General features: G+C 35.4%; 1 protein-coding gene across 1 annotated transcript; it reads left to right on the top strand.

Annotated features, from left to right (window-relative positions):
- The first annotated feature begins 3,731 nt into the window (after nt 1-3,731).
- Nucleotides 3,732-15,774, top strand: LOC149811460 (mitochondrial import receptor subunit TOM20-like). The gene is made up of 7 exons (XM_089993095.1): nt 3,732-3,874; nt 4,925-5,003; nt 6,578-6,747; nt 10,074-10,121; nt 11,294-11,380; nt 13,690-13,862; nt 15,377-15,774. Exons 1-6 carry the CDS (start codon nt 3,767-3,769, stop codon nt 13,825-13,827), a joined length of 630 nt encoding a protein of 209 aa, XP_089849221.1. The 5' UTR covers nt 3,732-3,766; the 3' UTR covers nt 13,828-13,862; nt 15,377-15,774.
- Nucleotides 15,775-15,892: the final 118 nt, after the last annotated feature.

Raw genomic sequence — 15,892 nt, 5'->3', positions numbered from 1 at the left:
CCTAAGCTCGATGTGAGGTTTTATTTATTTTTTATGTTATTTCAATAATTTTATTTATTCCATAAGTATAGAACTCCCTAACCTTCGTATGTTGTGTTTGTTCCTACCTTTTTTTTGAGTTTTGGTGGCTCACACCACCAAGCTTGGTTTTCTTAGGAATCATGTACGAGATGTGTACTAAAAAGCTAAACCTATGTTAAAGATTTTGAGCTTCTAGTGTAGTTGATCCCTACTCAATGGAGGAGGAAAAGCGTGCAACTTGAAGATTAGACCCCACATCTTGCAAATTTGGGTCTGGTTTTAGATCTAAACAAAACTTTCTTTTGAAAACCCCTCGTTTTTTGTTTTCAAAATTTGGGGACCCACACATGTCTGTTGTGATGTCCATTTATCAATGAAACTTGGTTTTAATTTTTTCATGAAATTATTTTGTTTTTCAGTCTCTCATGTATAATGAATATTTCTGCAGGTTCAATGCAATGTAAGCAAGAACATTGCTTCAAATTGGTTTTTATGCAGTTCATTGTAATAAGTGAGCAATTGAATGTGATCTTGGTGTCTATATGCATTGTGGGAGATGTTTTTCCAAGGGCCAGCCATAGAGAGATGAGTTGCAATATGGTTACTTCATTTACAACTTTCATGTGTTTATTGACCTTTTTAGTTTGATTTGCATTGTTATATATTTTTAGTTGTGATGTTAAGGTATTGTGCTTCCGTCATGGCTTCATTATGTGCTCATGACAAAGACATAGTAGAAGCATAATGCATTAACAATACAACTAAGGAAAATGCAATAATGCTAACCAATTTGAAAGTGCTAGTGAGCATATCAGAAGTTGCAAATGAAGTAACCCTTATGTGACCCATCTTTTCATAATTATCTTCTGGTAAAGCATCTCCCAATAGTCATACAAACACAAATATCTCATTCAATCATTCCTCTATCCCAAGGAATTGAGTATAATCAACTTGAAACAACTTTATTGATTCAATTCATAAATTAAACATGCATAAATGATCATTATACGTAAGAAAAAATAAAAGAGCCCATGAAGAAAATATAAAATCAACGTCCGTAGATACATGGTCATGGCAACAAGATATAGAGAGAGAGGGAGAGAAAGCAATGCAATAGTTTTATAGTAAGTATACTAACTCTCATTAATAAACAACTGAAGTTTGTTACATTGTTACCATTTAAAAAAGTCACATGCAACATATACACCAAAACATTCATAGATGAATTTCATATATGATTCAGTAGGTGTGAAATAATGAAAATAAGGCTATGTTTAGAAGTAGTACACCAACATTATTCGCAAAACAGTCTACAAAGAAACTAAATCATTAAATGTGTCACCTTAACCTAGCTAATTTTCTTTAGCGTTTTTTCTTCTTCTTAAAGCTCAAACAATGGCTTTTGTTGCATTTCAAAAAATTAACTAGTAAGAGTTGTTTGTATCATTAATCATTACAAAATGCTTTATCAAAAAAGCACAAACTTAACTAAATTCATAATCTAAGAGTACATTTTGCTTTGCTCCTAATACCTATTCAACAAACTTCATTTTAGCTACTGAATTATGATCACCATCCTTACTAAAAAAAGAAATATGTGTCGTCATCAAAGAAATTATAACAAGTGGTGTTTTTATTAATAGAGAATGTTTTTGAATGAAATATTATACACCTATATAGTGGAAACAAAAGGGCATGTTTAGCACCAATATATTTTGAAATATATAAAATAACAAATGTTTCTATATTACAAATATTGAATAATAATGTCGATAAGGGTATTTTTAAAAATTATAATATTAGTATTAATAAAAATACATATAATACAAAAGACATTTTAGAGGTTAAGGTTAAATAAAATCATCAATGAAATGAAACATGACCTTGTACCACAAGTACTATTCACTTACAAATCCATGCACAATTTGAAGGTTATATTCATAATCAAATTCGTTATTGTGTGCTCTTGGTTATATCTTGTTTAAGATAACACATAGATTCAACCTGAAAACTATTGGGAGGCATTATGAATTATGAAAACCAACTAAAAAAGTGTCAATAAAAATAAAAGATTGAAATGAAGGAGGGGGGGGGGGGAGAAAACTTAGGTAAGACTCACCACCATAAAAAACCACATACAACAAAAAGTTATTGAGATTTTACAGTGAAAATTAAGTTAAAAGAAAAAAAACAATAGTCAACTAATAAAAAACAATGCAATATAATGCATCAGTCAATTTTCACACTTCTACGTCTACAAAACAATACAAAATAAATGTCAATACCATATTAAAAAAATTATAAAGCTTTAAAGGAACGAATAACACCAAGAAAGCACCATAATAACCAATAACCAGCCAACAATTTACCATTCCTGTCCCTTCACGAGCATACTCTTTATTAGATGTTTGTACTCTTGTAAGAAATGAAAAAAACAATAATTATATTTATATTATGCCCCTATATTTGGGATTACATATGCATAGATGAGCAAACAGAAAGACAGGGCATGGCTACATGTTAGATTGCCAAAAACTTCATTACATTATTTGCTGAAAGATCAAAATATATTAATATACAATAATAAAAAACAAAAACTTACATGCCAAGGGAAACTACCAAATTTTTACCATTAATTTTATCTTAATTTATCTATCATCTAAATGTCAAACAATATTATAATAGTTTAATAATTAATTTAATTTCTTCCACATCAAAAGCACAATTTTTATGAACTACTAACAAGGAAGTAGATATTATTAAACTTCTATCCAACCTTCGACTAGGTAATTAAAAACTATAAACAAATTTAACTTAATTTGGAAATCATTGGCAATTGCTAATTCTCCACGTAGAAGCATTACACAAAAATTGCAACTTCTGATTGGTCTACTTAGTAGATAAAAAAAAATCATACGGTTAAATATATAAAAAAGGTTGGAGAAAAACATTTACTGTTATTTATCTGCACACCAAGTCAATGCCTATTATGTTTGCCATAATGGTTATAAAAAAAATAATAACCTTCTACCACTTTTGTCTTGGACGTATATGAGAAGAACATGTATAATATTTGATTGAACACATAAACATCTAAAATAGTTTCAAATATAACACTATTTGAATTGCACTCAAGTATGATTTCAGATAAATGTTTAATGCAAGTTTCAATAGTATTAATTGCTTGCAAAAATATTGCATTAGTTTAACTAACTTAAAATTACATATACTTATATACAAGAAGGGAATATGTGTGTAAAAGTGCATTGCTTAAAAGCTATAGTTTCATGGTAGTTCTATTGCAAGTATGCATTTGATATGTCCATTTTACTAAGAAAAAAAAATATGTTCATGCCTTTTTCGATGAAAAAAGGGATTATAAATTTAAAAACTGGAAACTATTTATTTTCTTAGTATTTTCTTCCACGTTGATCCGACCCGGTAAGCCCATGTTATCAACTCGGGTGGGTTTAAAGTTTAAACCAACCAAACCACACAGACATGGTCCAGAAAACCGGTTCGGATCTATACCACCTCATGCCGAAGCCCATGGTATCAACTCTGGGAACCCTTGCTTGGGGTGCACGGGTTGGACCTCGGGGGCGGTCCAAAGATGCAACACGCGTGCCGCACGCCACCTCTCTATCTCTCTCTCTCTTAAAATCTGTCCGTCCTAAGGAAACCTTTCTCTTCTCCCTCGCTTTGCCAGTGCCCTAGAGAGAGAGAGAGAGAGAGAGAGAGAGAGATGGACGGTATTCCCATCCCCACCAACGAATTGGATCGCCTTTTCTTCTTCGAAGCCGCGAGGAAGACTGCAGAACTGAACTACGCCAAGGATCCCCTCGACGCCGATGTAAGCTAACCCCATCTCTCTCTCTCTCGCGTTCTCTTCCTACCATCTTCTTCCTTGTATAAGTTTTTGATGATTCGGTTCTTTTTCACTTGTTGGTCATTCTCAAACAACGAAGAATCTCGATTTCTACCCGTTTTTTTTGGAGGAAGCGAGCCTTGGAAACCAGGAACGCTTAATTGAGGCCTTTCTTTATCGTTCATTATTGTTGGTAATGATTTTAGGCGCACTATAGAGCAAGCGTTATCGTCCTGTTCACTATTGATGAGCCCTAGTACTTGTAATCCTGTCTTTAGGTTCATTATTTTCCTCTTTGTGTTTTTTTTTGCCCCCACAAAAATTTGGTTGTATTTGGATGGTGGTCATGGACGACTTGTTGTCTATGCAAGTTAGTAGCTGACTGGTGGGCATTGCGAGCTCGGTTCAGTGATCAGAGTGCCTAATGCTAAACAAGCAGCACGAATCATCTACGCTCTTTTGCTGTTTTTATGCATGCTATTGATCGTGGAGATTTTTGTTGCTTTAATTTGATTACAAGGATGGTGAATGCGTGAAATATGTATTGTTGCAATTGCATTCAGTGTTTCATTCGCAAGCTTCGTTTTGTTTCACTGCGTGTCCATGTGCTGTCAACACACTTGAATTGGCTGTTGTTGATGTACATTTAGATTGTGATTCAATTCGACAGTAGCTTCTGCATTCTACAAGAAAGCAAGAAAAAGGGCATTCTTATCAATGAATTTCCCTTCACCTCTCATTCTCTTTATTTAGTTTCTATTGGTGGAATATGGATGTTTTTTTTTTTGGGCTTTATTGATGGCACTTCCAGGTCCACAGAATCAAAAGCCAATTTCATTAGAATGGAGTTGTCTCTTGATATATGGCATCCACATTCCTGGGAAAATAACAAACATGTATCGTTAAATAAAACCACAAAGCCCATTTTCAGTAAGCTGTGAATACATGCTAAAAAGGGTTAAAGAACAAAGTTCTTGATCCATAGTACGTGCTGAGACGAGTTGGACTTATAATTGTTGCTGTTTTTGTCAATAGAATTTGACTAGATGGGGAGGTGCACTATTGGAATTATCACAATTCCAGCAAGGCGATGGTTGTGTCAAGATGATTGAAGGTATCACTCTGCTTTGTGTGTGTGTGTCTATATATATATTGTATATAATATATATGTATATGTATGTTTCCTGGAGGGGTAATTCAGTTCATGTAATAAATAACTAGTGAACTCGTTGAATGTGTACATAGTATATACTCAAGAGCTCAGTTGGGTCTGGAATCTATTTTTGTGTAACAATTTATTTAGTTGTTGAATGCATATGAATGTTTATGGTTGCTAATTCTGTAGGTTCCAGAATACTGGTTCTAACAGCACGTATCTCTGCATTCTGGATTCACACACACTAAAAAATCACTCAAGTTGCTAATACATGATTCATCCAAAATCAGTTATCTATTTTCTTTTGAATCGCGCTTAATAGCCAACATGAGTATGTCTCAAGCAAGGATATGATGTTAATGAGTCTAGACATATCGTAGACTTAGCAATAACTGCACGAAAGGTACATAAAACTGTACGCACACACACACACACACACACACACACACACACACACACACACACACATATATATATATATATATATATATATATATAGAGAGAGAGAGAGAGAGAGAGAGAGAGAGAGAGAGAGAGAGAGAGAGAGAGAGAGAGAGAGAGAGAGAGAGAGAGAGAGAGAGAGAGAGAGAGAGAGAGAGAGAGAGAGAGAGAGAGAGAGCTTGCTTTTGAGTTTTGTTTTGTCACTCTTTGATGCAGTGTTGGTGAATGTTCTTGAAAGTCATATTCCTTTTTTTTCCTGAGTAGAATCTTGAAGGTCATATTCTTTTGCTTACATGAATCTCTAAAATGTTACCATCAAGTCTGTTCTGTGCAGTTTTATTCAGTTTAGGAACCTCCTCTTTATTATTTTTGTTATGTGACCTTTTCATCTGTATTCCACCTTGTGACCATTTTGTGTTCCCCATGTCACATTGATATGGGTGCAGGTATGGGGTACGACACAGTTATTAAGTATATGATACAAAAGTTTTTAAAAAGAATGGATATACATACAGACATACCTGAAAAAGTGTACAATTATGCTACAATTTCAAAGGCACATTGGACATGAAGTCATGGATTGTTAATTATTTACTTGAAGTCTAAAGCATGCCAAAAGTATATATTTAACTAACAAATAATGATCAACAAATATATAGTAATAGTAGACACTGTCGATGTCAAGCATAGGTTATACGTTGATTGGATCATATGATGGGCAAAATGGGTTGAGTTAAGTTCGAAACCTCGATGACCTGTATCCTGGAGTACCCAATACTTATACGGGTGTGACACAGATATGGGGGCTTGGTAGAGGTATCCATTTTACTTGCTTTATTCTTATGTTGTGCCCATTCTGGATTTTATTTTTTTAAAGTTTTAAGCAGAAAACTTTTGTCTTAACATTTCTTGATGAGAGTTTAATGTGTTTGTCTTAAAGGCATTGACTTACTAATAATATCTAATTGAACATAATTTTGATGGATAGCATATATAAGATTTGTTCCATAGCTTGGGTCCAGACGAGTCTTTATTTAGAAGAGTGATCTTTATTAACTCTGACCCGAAGAATTTGCCACTTTTTGAACTAGATGCTATTTCAAAACTTGAGAAGGCGTTGGAAGTCAATCCAAGAAAGCATGATACATTATGGTGCTTAGGAAATGGTCACACTTCCCATGCGTTTCTTACTCCGGAGCATGATGTTGCAATGATCTATTTCAAGAAGGCGACTCAATATTTTCAGCAGGCAGTCAAAGAGGTATCTTGGCATTGATAGTTGTTGTGGAATTCACTGCTTTTTGTGTACTTTTCATTATTCTTCTACAAGTTTGTGTCACATGCTAGGCAGTTTACAACTTTGGCTTATGAAGACAATTCTTAATCTGCATGTATATGAAAAATTTAGCTTGTAGAAATTGAATTCTTAGTTGAAAGTTTGGTTTTTATAATGTTGCTTCTGCTTTTGAAAATGGGCTTCACACTTTGATGTTTGTGACTTATCCAACACTTGCATTTAACTACTGAAACTAATTGGCAATCAATTTCTATTTTCTTGGTAGTTGGTGTTTGATTCAATTTTGTTGGTTAAGCAAAGGTTATATTTGCTCAGTGGATGTTTTTGAATCCTTTTCTGCCCCTTATTATTATTATTATTTTTTTCTGCTGCTGTTTTTTGTTGGGTGGCAATCATGGGTTAGGCCAATGATATCAACCTAGAAGATCTGCATTTACCAAGGGTCTCAAGGTTGGGATGTGGATTTCCGCAGTGTGACCAATGGTTATAACCTCTTTGTTCTTGGGAAAATGGCTACACAACAACTATGAGCTATTTTTAACCAGTTGAGATAAAATCTAAATTTACTGCAGTCAATGTTTTAGTGCAACCAGATATTCTGTGTATCATGCATGTTAGGTTCTTAGTTGTCAAAGGCGGTAGGCATTGCCTAGGTGGTAAGCCCCTAAAAGACTAGTCGGGGACTAGGCGGACTAGTCGGTACTCCAATTAATTTTTTTTTAAAAATACACAAAATATGTAAAAAAATTGCTAAAATTAATAACAAACATGTATACAACATAAAATCAATCAATAATAAGCAATAGACAAAACACATCGTCGAACACTGTAAAACAATTATATTAAAAGACCTACTCAAAACAAATTAAGAAAAAGTGAATAATTGAATAAACAAGCCATACAACTAACAATGTGAATAAACAATATACAAAAAATAAAATCATGTATAAAAAAATTAACAAACATAAAATAAGCAATAGAAAAATATGAATAAATGAACAATTGAATAAACAAACCATGCAACTGACAATGTAAATAAAAGTCAACTAAATAATTTAAACACAATTAAAGGCTTAACAATATTAAATTCACATTAAAGTCATACTAAAATGTCATAGGTTAACTAAAAACATCACATTTAACCAATGTCTCATATGCTAATCGTAATCTCTAAACTATAAAGATCCTAAAACTAAACTATAGAAGCCAAGAATTAGTACAAAAAATCTTCATTGTTGCATCCAACTATCGTGCCACCATCTTTTCATATTGGCACCTTTTTTTGGCAAGTGAAGTTAATCGAGTTTGCCATGGTGGGTCATCATCATCATTTTCGGAATATGGAACAATAATTGAGATTCCTTCTTCTTTGCATTGTTGCAATATTCTTCTTCTTTCAATTTCTTCTAGTTCAACAACATCAACACGAAAAGTGGCAAAAATTGATGGAGAATAACATGAATGTACAAATTGACGACAACTTGCAATATGCTGCTTAAATCTATGCATTCCACTTCTAATAATAGCACCATAAAATACACATCGCAATGACTGTGGTTTATTATCAATGCTTTTGCAATATTGTCATGCATGATCCTCTCTACGAATGAACGTGAAGGCGACATAAAAAAATCTAAAATAATACATAATCAATTAACCACCAAATAAAAATATATTCGACAATAAATCTACACACACATAATAAACTTAACTAATAAAAATAAAATCAGGCAAGCTATGTCACCTGGGTACGGGTAAGGAGGGTATAACACAACAATTCCAAAAAATGTAGGTATGGGGACACGACTAAATATATACTGAAAAATATATATTATATATCTAAAATATATATTGAAAATATATATTATATATTAAAAAAATATATTATATACTTAAAAAATATATTATATATTGAAAATATAATATATAATATAATATAGGACACGACAAATGTTGTGTCCAGTTACTAGTACCCGTGTCGACATGGGTACAAAGTGTCGTGTCGCGATAACATAGCAAGCAAGCAACTTAGTTGTCAAAGGCAGTGGGGTTGCACATTCAACATACAAAACATGATGACGACCCACCATGACAAATATGCAACACATTCAAATATATATTTGCAAATATATAACACATTCAACAAAAAAACATGCATTATGTAATATATGTGTAAAATAGACAAATCCAAACTGATATATGTCTAAAGGGTAAGGGTTAAAGAACACCAATAAGTTTACAATAACAAGTCTAAAATAGTCAAATCCAAAATGATATATCTAAAAGGGTCAAAGAACCCTGATAAGTTTACAAAATAAAAAAGGCATGAATCAACAAGCAAGCTAATCCAAAAGTCTCCACTTTCCTCTCTAATAAATCTAATCCTTAGATGATGAACTTGCAAGTCCATTAGCATCATTTGAATCATTTTCATAAATATAATGGTCTTCTTTTTCAGTTTCTGCAGAACTAGCTTCTTTCTCTTCTTCTTCCATCCTTGACACCTTTCATTTTTTTGATCTTTTGTTCCTTATACCTTGTGTAGCACAAGTTTTTGGGCCCCCCTATGCCTCGACGCTCCAGGTGCCTTATCAACAAGAGATCATGTAAGCGAAGTGTCATCTTCAAAGACTGTCTCATCTTCACTTGGCCACTCATATATAAAACTTAGAAACTGTCAACTAGAAAACAAATTATACATGAATTGCACACACACATACAAATCTCTCTCTCTCTCTCTCTCTATATATATATATATATACTGAAAATATAAACCGAAATATAAAAAAGGAAAAGGAAGGAAAAACAGGAAGAAGAAGAAAAAAAGGAAAAAAGAAAAGAAGAGGAGGAGGAGGAGGAGGAGAAAAATGAACAAACAGAGAGAGAGAGCCATACCTTCTCTTCATTGCAACAAACTGTGTGTGTGTGTGTGTGAGAGAGAGAGAGAGAGAGAGAGAGAGAGAGAGCAGTTGACCAGGTTTGGACAAGTCCAAACCTGGTCAACAAAGTTAAAAAAAGGAGACATAACTGTCCCATGCCAAGTCGGTAGGAGCCTAGGCGATCTAGGCGGTAAAAAAGGGCCCCACTGCCCAAACCCGAAAGCTCAAGCGGTGGGGCTGCACCTAGGTTTCCTAGCCCGCCTAGGCTCCGCCTTTGATAACTAAGGTCAAGTTATAGACTTATAGTGAAATCTGAATGCTAATTGATTTGATCTTCATGATCAAGGCCTACTACAGCTAGTACTTTTTAGGCTTTTTGTTAGTTGATCTCAACTTTTTTTACTTTTGTAGGATCCAGACAACGAGATTTATCTGAAGTCTCTGGAGTTGACTGCCAAGGTACATCTTCTTGCTGTTTAGTTATCATCACATTTGCAAGCTACTTTTGTTAGTTCAATTGGGATTATTTTGCGGCAAATCATTAATGTCTACAATATCCTTTTTCATGGTGTGCTGGCTTCTAAAATTACAATACTTGTAAAGAGGTATTAATGAGTTTGTCTTGAATTATTTTTTCATGAAACAGCAACAACATATTTCTGGCACTGTTCATCATTTTAAAGCACATATGCGACCAATATGTGAATACTTGGCTTGCTTGTGGGCCTTTCTTTTTTTCTTTTTTGAAATTCTTATCTTTTCCCATGCAACATGTTATTTGTTATGGTGTGGTCTTGCCTATTGCAGTATAATGGTGAAGTGGCCACCTTGGGAGAGTGTGGCACATGCTTTTGGTGCATAGTCTGAGAGTGTTTTACCATGTGCATTGCTATAATCCTGGGAAGTAAAGCTTTAGTAATGAACATGTTTTTAATGCTTTTATCTGTTTTTCTGTACAAACTACCAACTCATTAAAAAAGTCAGGATATTATACAACAGAAAACAACCTTGTATATTTATCTTGAGGTGAACTTTTTTCTTCCTTTTTCTATATGTTACGAAAGTCCAAGGTGTATGTCAGGCTCAATGATTTGTGGCCTCTAATCTTGTGGTCGGGGTCTTGTTTTAGATTATAACTAATAATGATAAAATATAAAAAAATACATCTCATGCCCAGATGATACATAAATAACGAAAAAAATGTTTGACATGTGACAAAACTGCCCTGCGGACTACTAAAGAATATAAGGAAGATATAACGATGGTGTACCTCTGTCATTGAGCTTCTGCCAAGAAATTAAGATGTTTGAAATCTTGTATTTATTTACCCTTTTGTGCTTGTTGCTGTTGTTTGTTAACTAGCATATTTCCACTTGTCCAACTTTCTGAGCGGTAAAGTACTTTCCACTGAAAATATGTGTTTCATAGAGCTTGCTTGGTCAAGGTCCTCCTTTCCAAATTATATTCGGTTTTATATGACTAGATAAATTATTTTTTGTTCTGTTGATGGTTAAAAGCTTAAAACAATGGCAGTTTAAATGCATATTTGTGGGCAATTTAATCATAACAATGAAAAAGTTCATGTTTTGGCCTGTGATCAACTAATTGAGAGGATTTGTTTTCCCCTTTAGGCTCCTGAATTGCATCTAGAGGTCCACAGGCAGGTGCAACACCAGCAAGATGCTGCTGCAAGTGCCTCTGTATCGTCAAATATGAAGGTAAAGTTTTTACAAGGCTTCTTTTCCAAACAAAATTGTAATGACTGAAAAAAGAGTGTCTTCATACTTTATAGATTTCATACATCTTGCATTCATTAAGAACACATGCAGTAGCCCGGTTTGTAGGTTAATGGGTTTCTGTTACGATATGATGGGGTGCTTTACTGAGGTTAAGCATTGAGCTGTATATGCCTAGAGTCTAGCAGCGTGGAGCTTCTATTGGCTCACATAACCATTCTTGCAGAAGTGCTAGTAAAAAAGACACAAGGAGGAACTTATGCACAGATTTGAATGTTAAACATATTCTTTTTTGACATATACAATCAAAGGTTTTAGTTCTCAGAGCTTGCTGGTTTGACAAGTTCTCTCACACATTCTAAGAGGAGAGAAGATGATGGGACTCCTTGGAATTGACTTTTTGAGGGACTTCAAATGAAGTCTCTTCAACTGCTTAAGTTGTCATGTTGGTCCTATACCTTGTCCACATACTTATTCAGGTCAAAGGCTAAAAATGTAGTCTAATTTTTCTGGTTAATGGTCCTTGTAAATTTAGTGAATCTAATTGTGCACAGAGTTTGCATGTCATTAGCTGTTGGCCATCGAAGTTGATCTTGCAGTCCCTATGTGATAAGGCCACATCTCTATTAAAAAAGCATCTGACATTATATGTCAGAGTATCTGTGTTGATCATAGCTGTCCAACTGATGCATTTGGACAGCTAGGATTAGTCCACATCCTGGTGGGAATGTGGACTAATCCTAGCCATTGGTTGGATGGCTAGGATTGAATGTAGGATGGGTCCCTTCCTATGTCAGATGATGGGATTCATTGTCATCTATATGGGACGCTGGAGCTGCCACTTTTGAATGCGGCATTAGCCTCCTTGTAGTGTCTGTGATTGGCAAGATCTCTTGGAAATGCTAGTGTTGAATCTGTTGATGCATTCAAGTTGATCTGTGGCCTGCATTGCTTGTGACATGCCCCTTATGAATAGCATAAACATTGCTTTCATCTTAGTGTGGACTCCATGTGATTGGATACTTCCGTGTCCTTGTCCATAGTCTCATTCAAGCATGTAAATAGTTTTGGAATTTGGTGAGGCTTAGGCAGATTGTATGTCCCCCATTTGCTGAAGTCTGGGATTGTACAACCTCTGTGTATAAACTGCAACTCGTGCCATTCAAGTGGATGCTATTGTGGTTCTAGCAGGCGTGCTCTATGCAACTTTAATAAGAGAGATGTACTACTATGTGGGACACAACTCCATGAAAGGCTGTTTGTGGAACTATTTGCTATTTTATAGGGTAGGTTCTAGGCTTCTAGCTGTTAATTATCAGGGATCCAGGGAGCGGCTATGTGCCATGGCTAAGTGCCATAGCCAATCACATGACAGCATTTCATGTGGGGCCTACACTCTGTAACTGTGAGCCCCATGCAATGCTGTCATATGATTGGCTATGGTACTTAGCCATGTCACTTAACCACTCTTTGATCTCATACAAGCTATTAATTGCTTTGTTTTTAGGTTTCAATCATGAAAGTCGTTTAGATGCTCTGAATGCAGTGCATCTGGTATCCATTGAGTTGGACCACTAGTGATAATTGAGGTGTTACCAAATTCTTAGTACTTTTTTTTTTGGTGATTTCCTAACAAAAGCATGGGATTCTAGTTTCAAAAGCTTGATGATTGTATGCAGTCAACAGGCCATCTCGTGTTATTCCTGCCAGTTAAGGATATGTGGCATGAGTTTTAGCTTGATATATGAATGTTACAAGCACATTAGTTTCATTTTGTGTACCTGTACCAGAAATGATCTCTAACCAGTCTATCCTTTTACAAGTGAAAAAAGGAAGGAAAATAACACTACAGTTAATCTGGTAGATGTTTCTTAAGCCCCAATTATCTATTACCCGAGTTTATCCTTTTTTAAAATTAAAAATGATAAAACAAAAATGGGACAAACTTGATCAGGCTTGGTTCACTTAAAAGGCTTGCACAGTCATGCTGAATGTGAATATGATTAGCCTGGATCTGATTAGGTTGGATTGGGATGTGCCTAGCTCAGAATTAGGTCAGGCCTGCTTTGTCCCCTTAACTTCCATGCTGCTGCTATTCTAAAATTACACAGCCACTGAGAAATACATTGCATGTATATGTTCAAATTGGCTGTCAGGCCCCAATGGTGCTGCTGGTTATGTAAGATGCTCTTCACCGAGAAGTATCATGTGTTTCAGTTCAAGTTGGCTGTAAACTAAAACACAATGCTACACTGTCCTTCCTGTCTCTCTAATATTCATTTTCTCTGCAGGGTGCAAAAAAGAAGAAAAGCAGCGATCTGAAGTATGATATATTAGGGTGGGTCATCCTTGCAGTTGGTATTGTTGCATGGGTTGGTATGGCGAAATCACATATGCCCCCTGCACCGCCGCCACCGCCGCCCAGATAAAAAGCCAGTGCCATCCCCAAGATCTTCATCTGAAGGTAACTTTGCATGTTTCTACTAAATTCCTCCCAACGGAAGCAATGCTTTTTGGTTGGAAGTTAGGCATATAGATTGAACAAATCAGCATCCCCTGTGGTTCCTATGCCTTATCCACATGTTAGCTACTTTGCAGAACTTTATGTCGGAGTTGTTTAGATTCAATTTTCTTATGAATAACAAATACTTTATCACCTGTTTTTAATGATAAAAGAAATATGGGCCTTGAAATGGGCATCATGTCCCTGTGTTGGTGCCATTTCTTGCTAGTTTTGGTATGGTTTTGCTTGACATGAAACTAGTGCTGTTGGTTTGATTGGTAGATCTGGTGCTTATGGTTGACTGATCTTTCTCGTGTATCACTGCAATCCTCTCACACATTTGAACAAGTATTACATTTTTAAAGGCTGTGATTGAATATGACCGCTTTGTGGTTTGAGATTTTATCCGATGTGGGCTCACGCCATATCGGACCTTCAGCCAAAAGGGGTGGGGGGTGGTTCCCCAAAAACCCTTTACAAATTCTGAATCTGTGGCCCAAATGATTTTTTCTCTGGGAGAGGGTATGTGGTCATGTCTGAGATCCCCCGATCTCAGATTCATGCTTAAAAAGCTCATCATTCAGATAGTGGCAATCTAACACACCCAAAGGTGTTTTTTTGCCATACAGATCAAGTAAGAAAATCTAATGATAACATAGGTCTTGCTTATGCAAAAAAAACAATAACGTAGCTCTTTGTGCACCACCAAATCTTTGGCTCGTTTTAAGAATCTATACAGTACGATCATTCTGTTAGCAACTTAATTATATAGTGCTGATGAACAAATGCAAGAGACTCAAGGCGATCCATAAATGAGAAATCCATTTTGAATTAGAGAAACAGTATAAACTTTGGATTCATAGACCTCGATTTTATTAAGAGATTTGGCAAGGTCGCCTGTAATTATATTTGGAATGAGGACCACTTCAATGGAAGTTCTTTCATTCTTAGTTGAGGTCAATCAGCAAATGTGTTGTGGATGACAGCTCCTTTGAAAACAAATCTAGTGTTAAGAACTTTTACTTAACAAAAGTGGGACATAAGTTTTTGCCATAAAGCATTTGGTCTGTTTTTAATTTTTTGGATGATGAGGAAACCTGTTTGGCTATGTTCCCAAACATTGAAACCACAATTATGGTGTTGTGTTGTGGCTTCCATTCTAGCCTTTGGATGTTTGGGAGCTTTAGTGTTAGCCAAATCACTGCGTTGGGGCTGGAGTTGGCAACACAACTCCATCCCCAACACAAGAACACAACTCCCTCCTGGAGAGGTAGTTGGCAAAACAAGAGTGGATGCAGACGCAACACCACTCCTATGCATCTCAGGCAATTTCATCACCCAGGTTCTTTTTTCTTTCTCCAATATTCCTCCTAACTGAACAAATCTTTCTTTTCCTCTTCTTCCTGGCTTATGATTGATCATGTCCTTTTTCATCTATTTGGTTGCATAACAGTTTTTTGGGGATTGATTGATAGGGTTGCTGACGATGCAGTGGTGAAAGGAGAAGCAGTTGTTGGAGAGCGAGGGAAAGGGGGTTTGAGGTTGTCTTCTTATGGTAGGCTATGTTTGCAAACTGTCTGGCGGTGGTAGCTAGGGTGAGAGCTATTAAATCCACAAATTCTGTAGATTTGACACTTGCTATCTACTTGTTTGGGAGCAATATCAGCTATTAAATCCACAAATTCGGTAGATTTGACACTTTCCATCTACTTGTTTGGGAGCAATATCAAAATTTCATCTAAGGATTTACCAAATTCATGTTGAAGAACTATGGATTTTATAGTTCCTTTCTCACGTACTCATTCCCAAACAGTGTATCATATACATTGATGGTCGTGGCTAAATGATTAAATTTTTTATTTTGACAAAAAAATATTGTAGATATAAATAATTACGTTTCAAAACATGCAAAAGACAAAGGGATGTGCAGTTCATGAACCGAGTGGTTCTTATTGTGGCATAGCTGTTCGGCTTTCTACCAAAATTTTCTG

The sequence above is a fragment of the Nuphar pumila genome, chromosome 17, assembly GCF_984573655.1.
Source record: "Nuphar pumila chromosome 17, dmNupPumi1.hap1.1, whole genome shotgun sequence".
NCBI lineage: Eukaryota > Viridiplantae > Streptophyta > Magnoliopsida > Nymphaeales > Nymphaeaceae > Nuphar > Nuphar pumila.
The sequence above is the reverse complement of the archived record's forward strand: the minus strand, read 5'-3'. Positions and strand labels throughout refer to the sequence as shown.

Excerpts from the sequence above, each read along its gene's own strand:
- LOC149811460 (XM_089993095.1), top strand. The coding sequence starts at position 3,767 with ATGGACGGTATTCCCATCCCCACCAACGAATTGGATCGCCTTTTCTTC. Across the intron at positions 3,875-4,924 it reads AGGATCCCCTCGACGCCGAT|AATTTGACTAGATGGGGAGG; the intron begins GTAAGCTAACCC and ends TTTTGTCAATAG. Across the intron at positions 11,381-13,689 it reads CTGTATCGTCAAATATGAAG|GGTGCAAAAAAGAAGAAAAG; the intron begins GTAAAGTTTTTA and ends TTTTCTCTGCAG.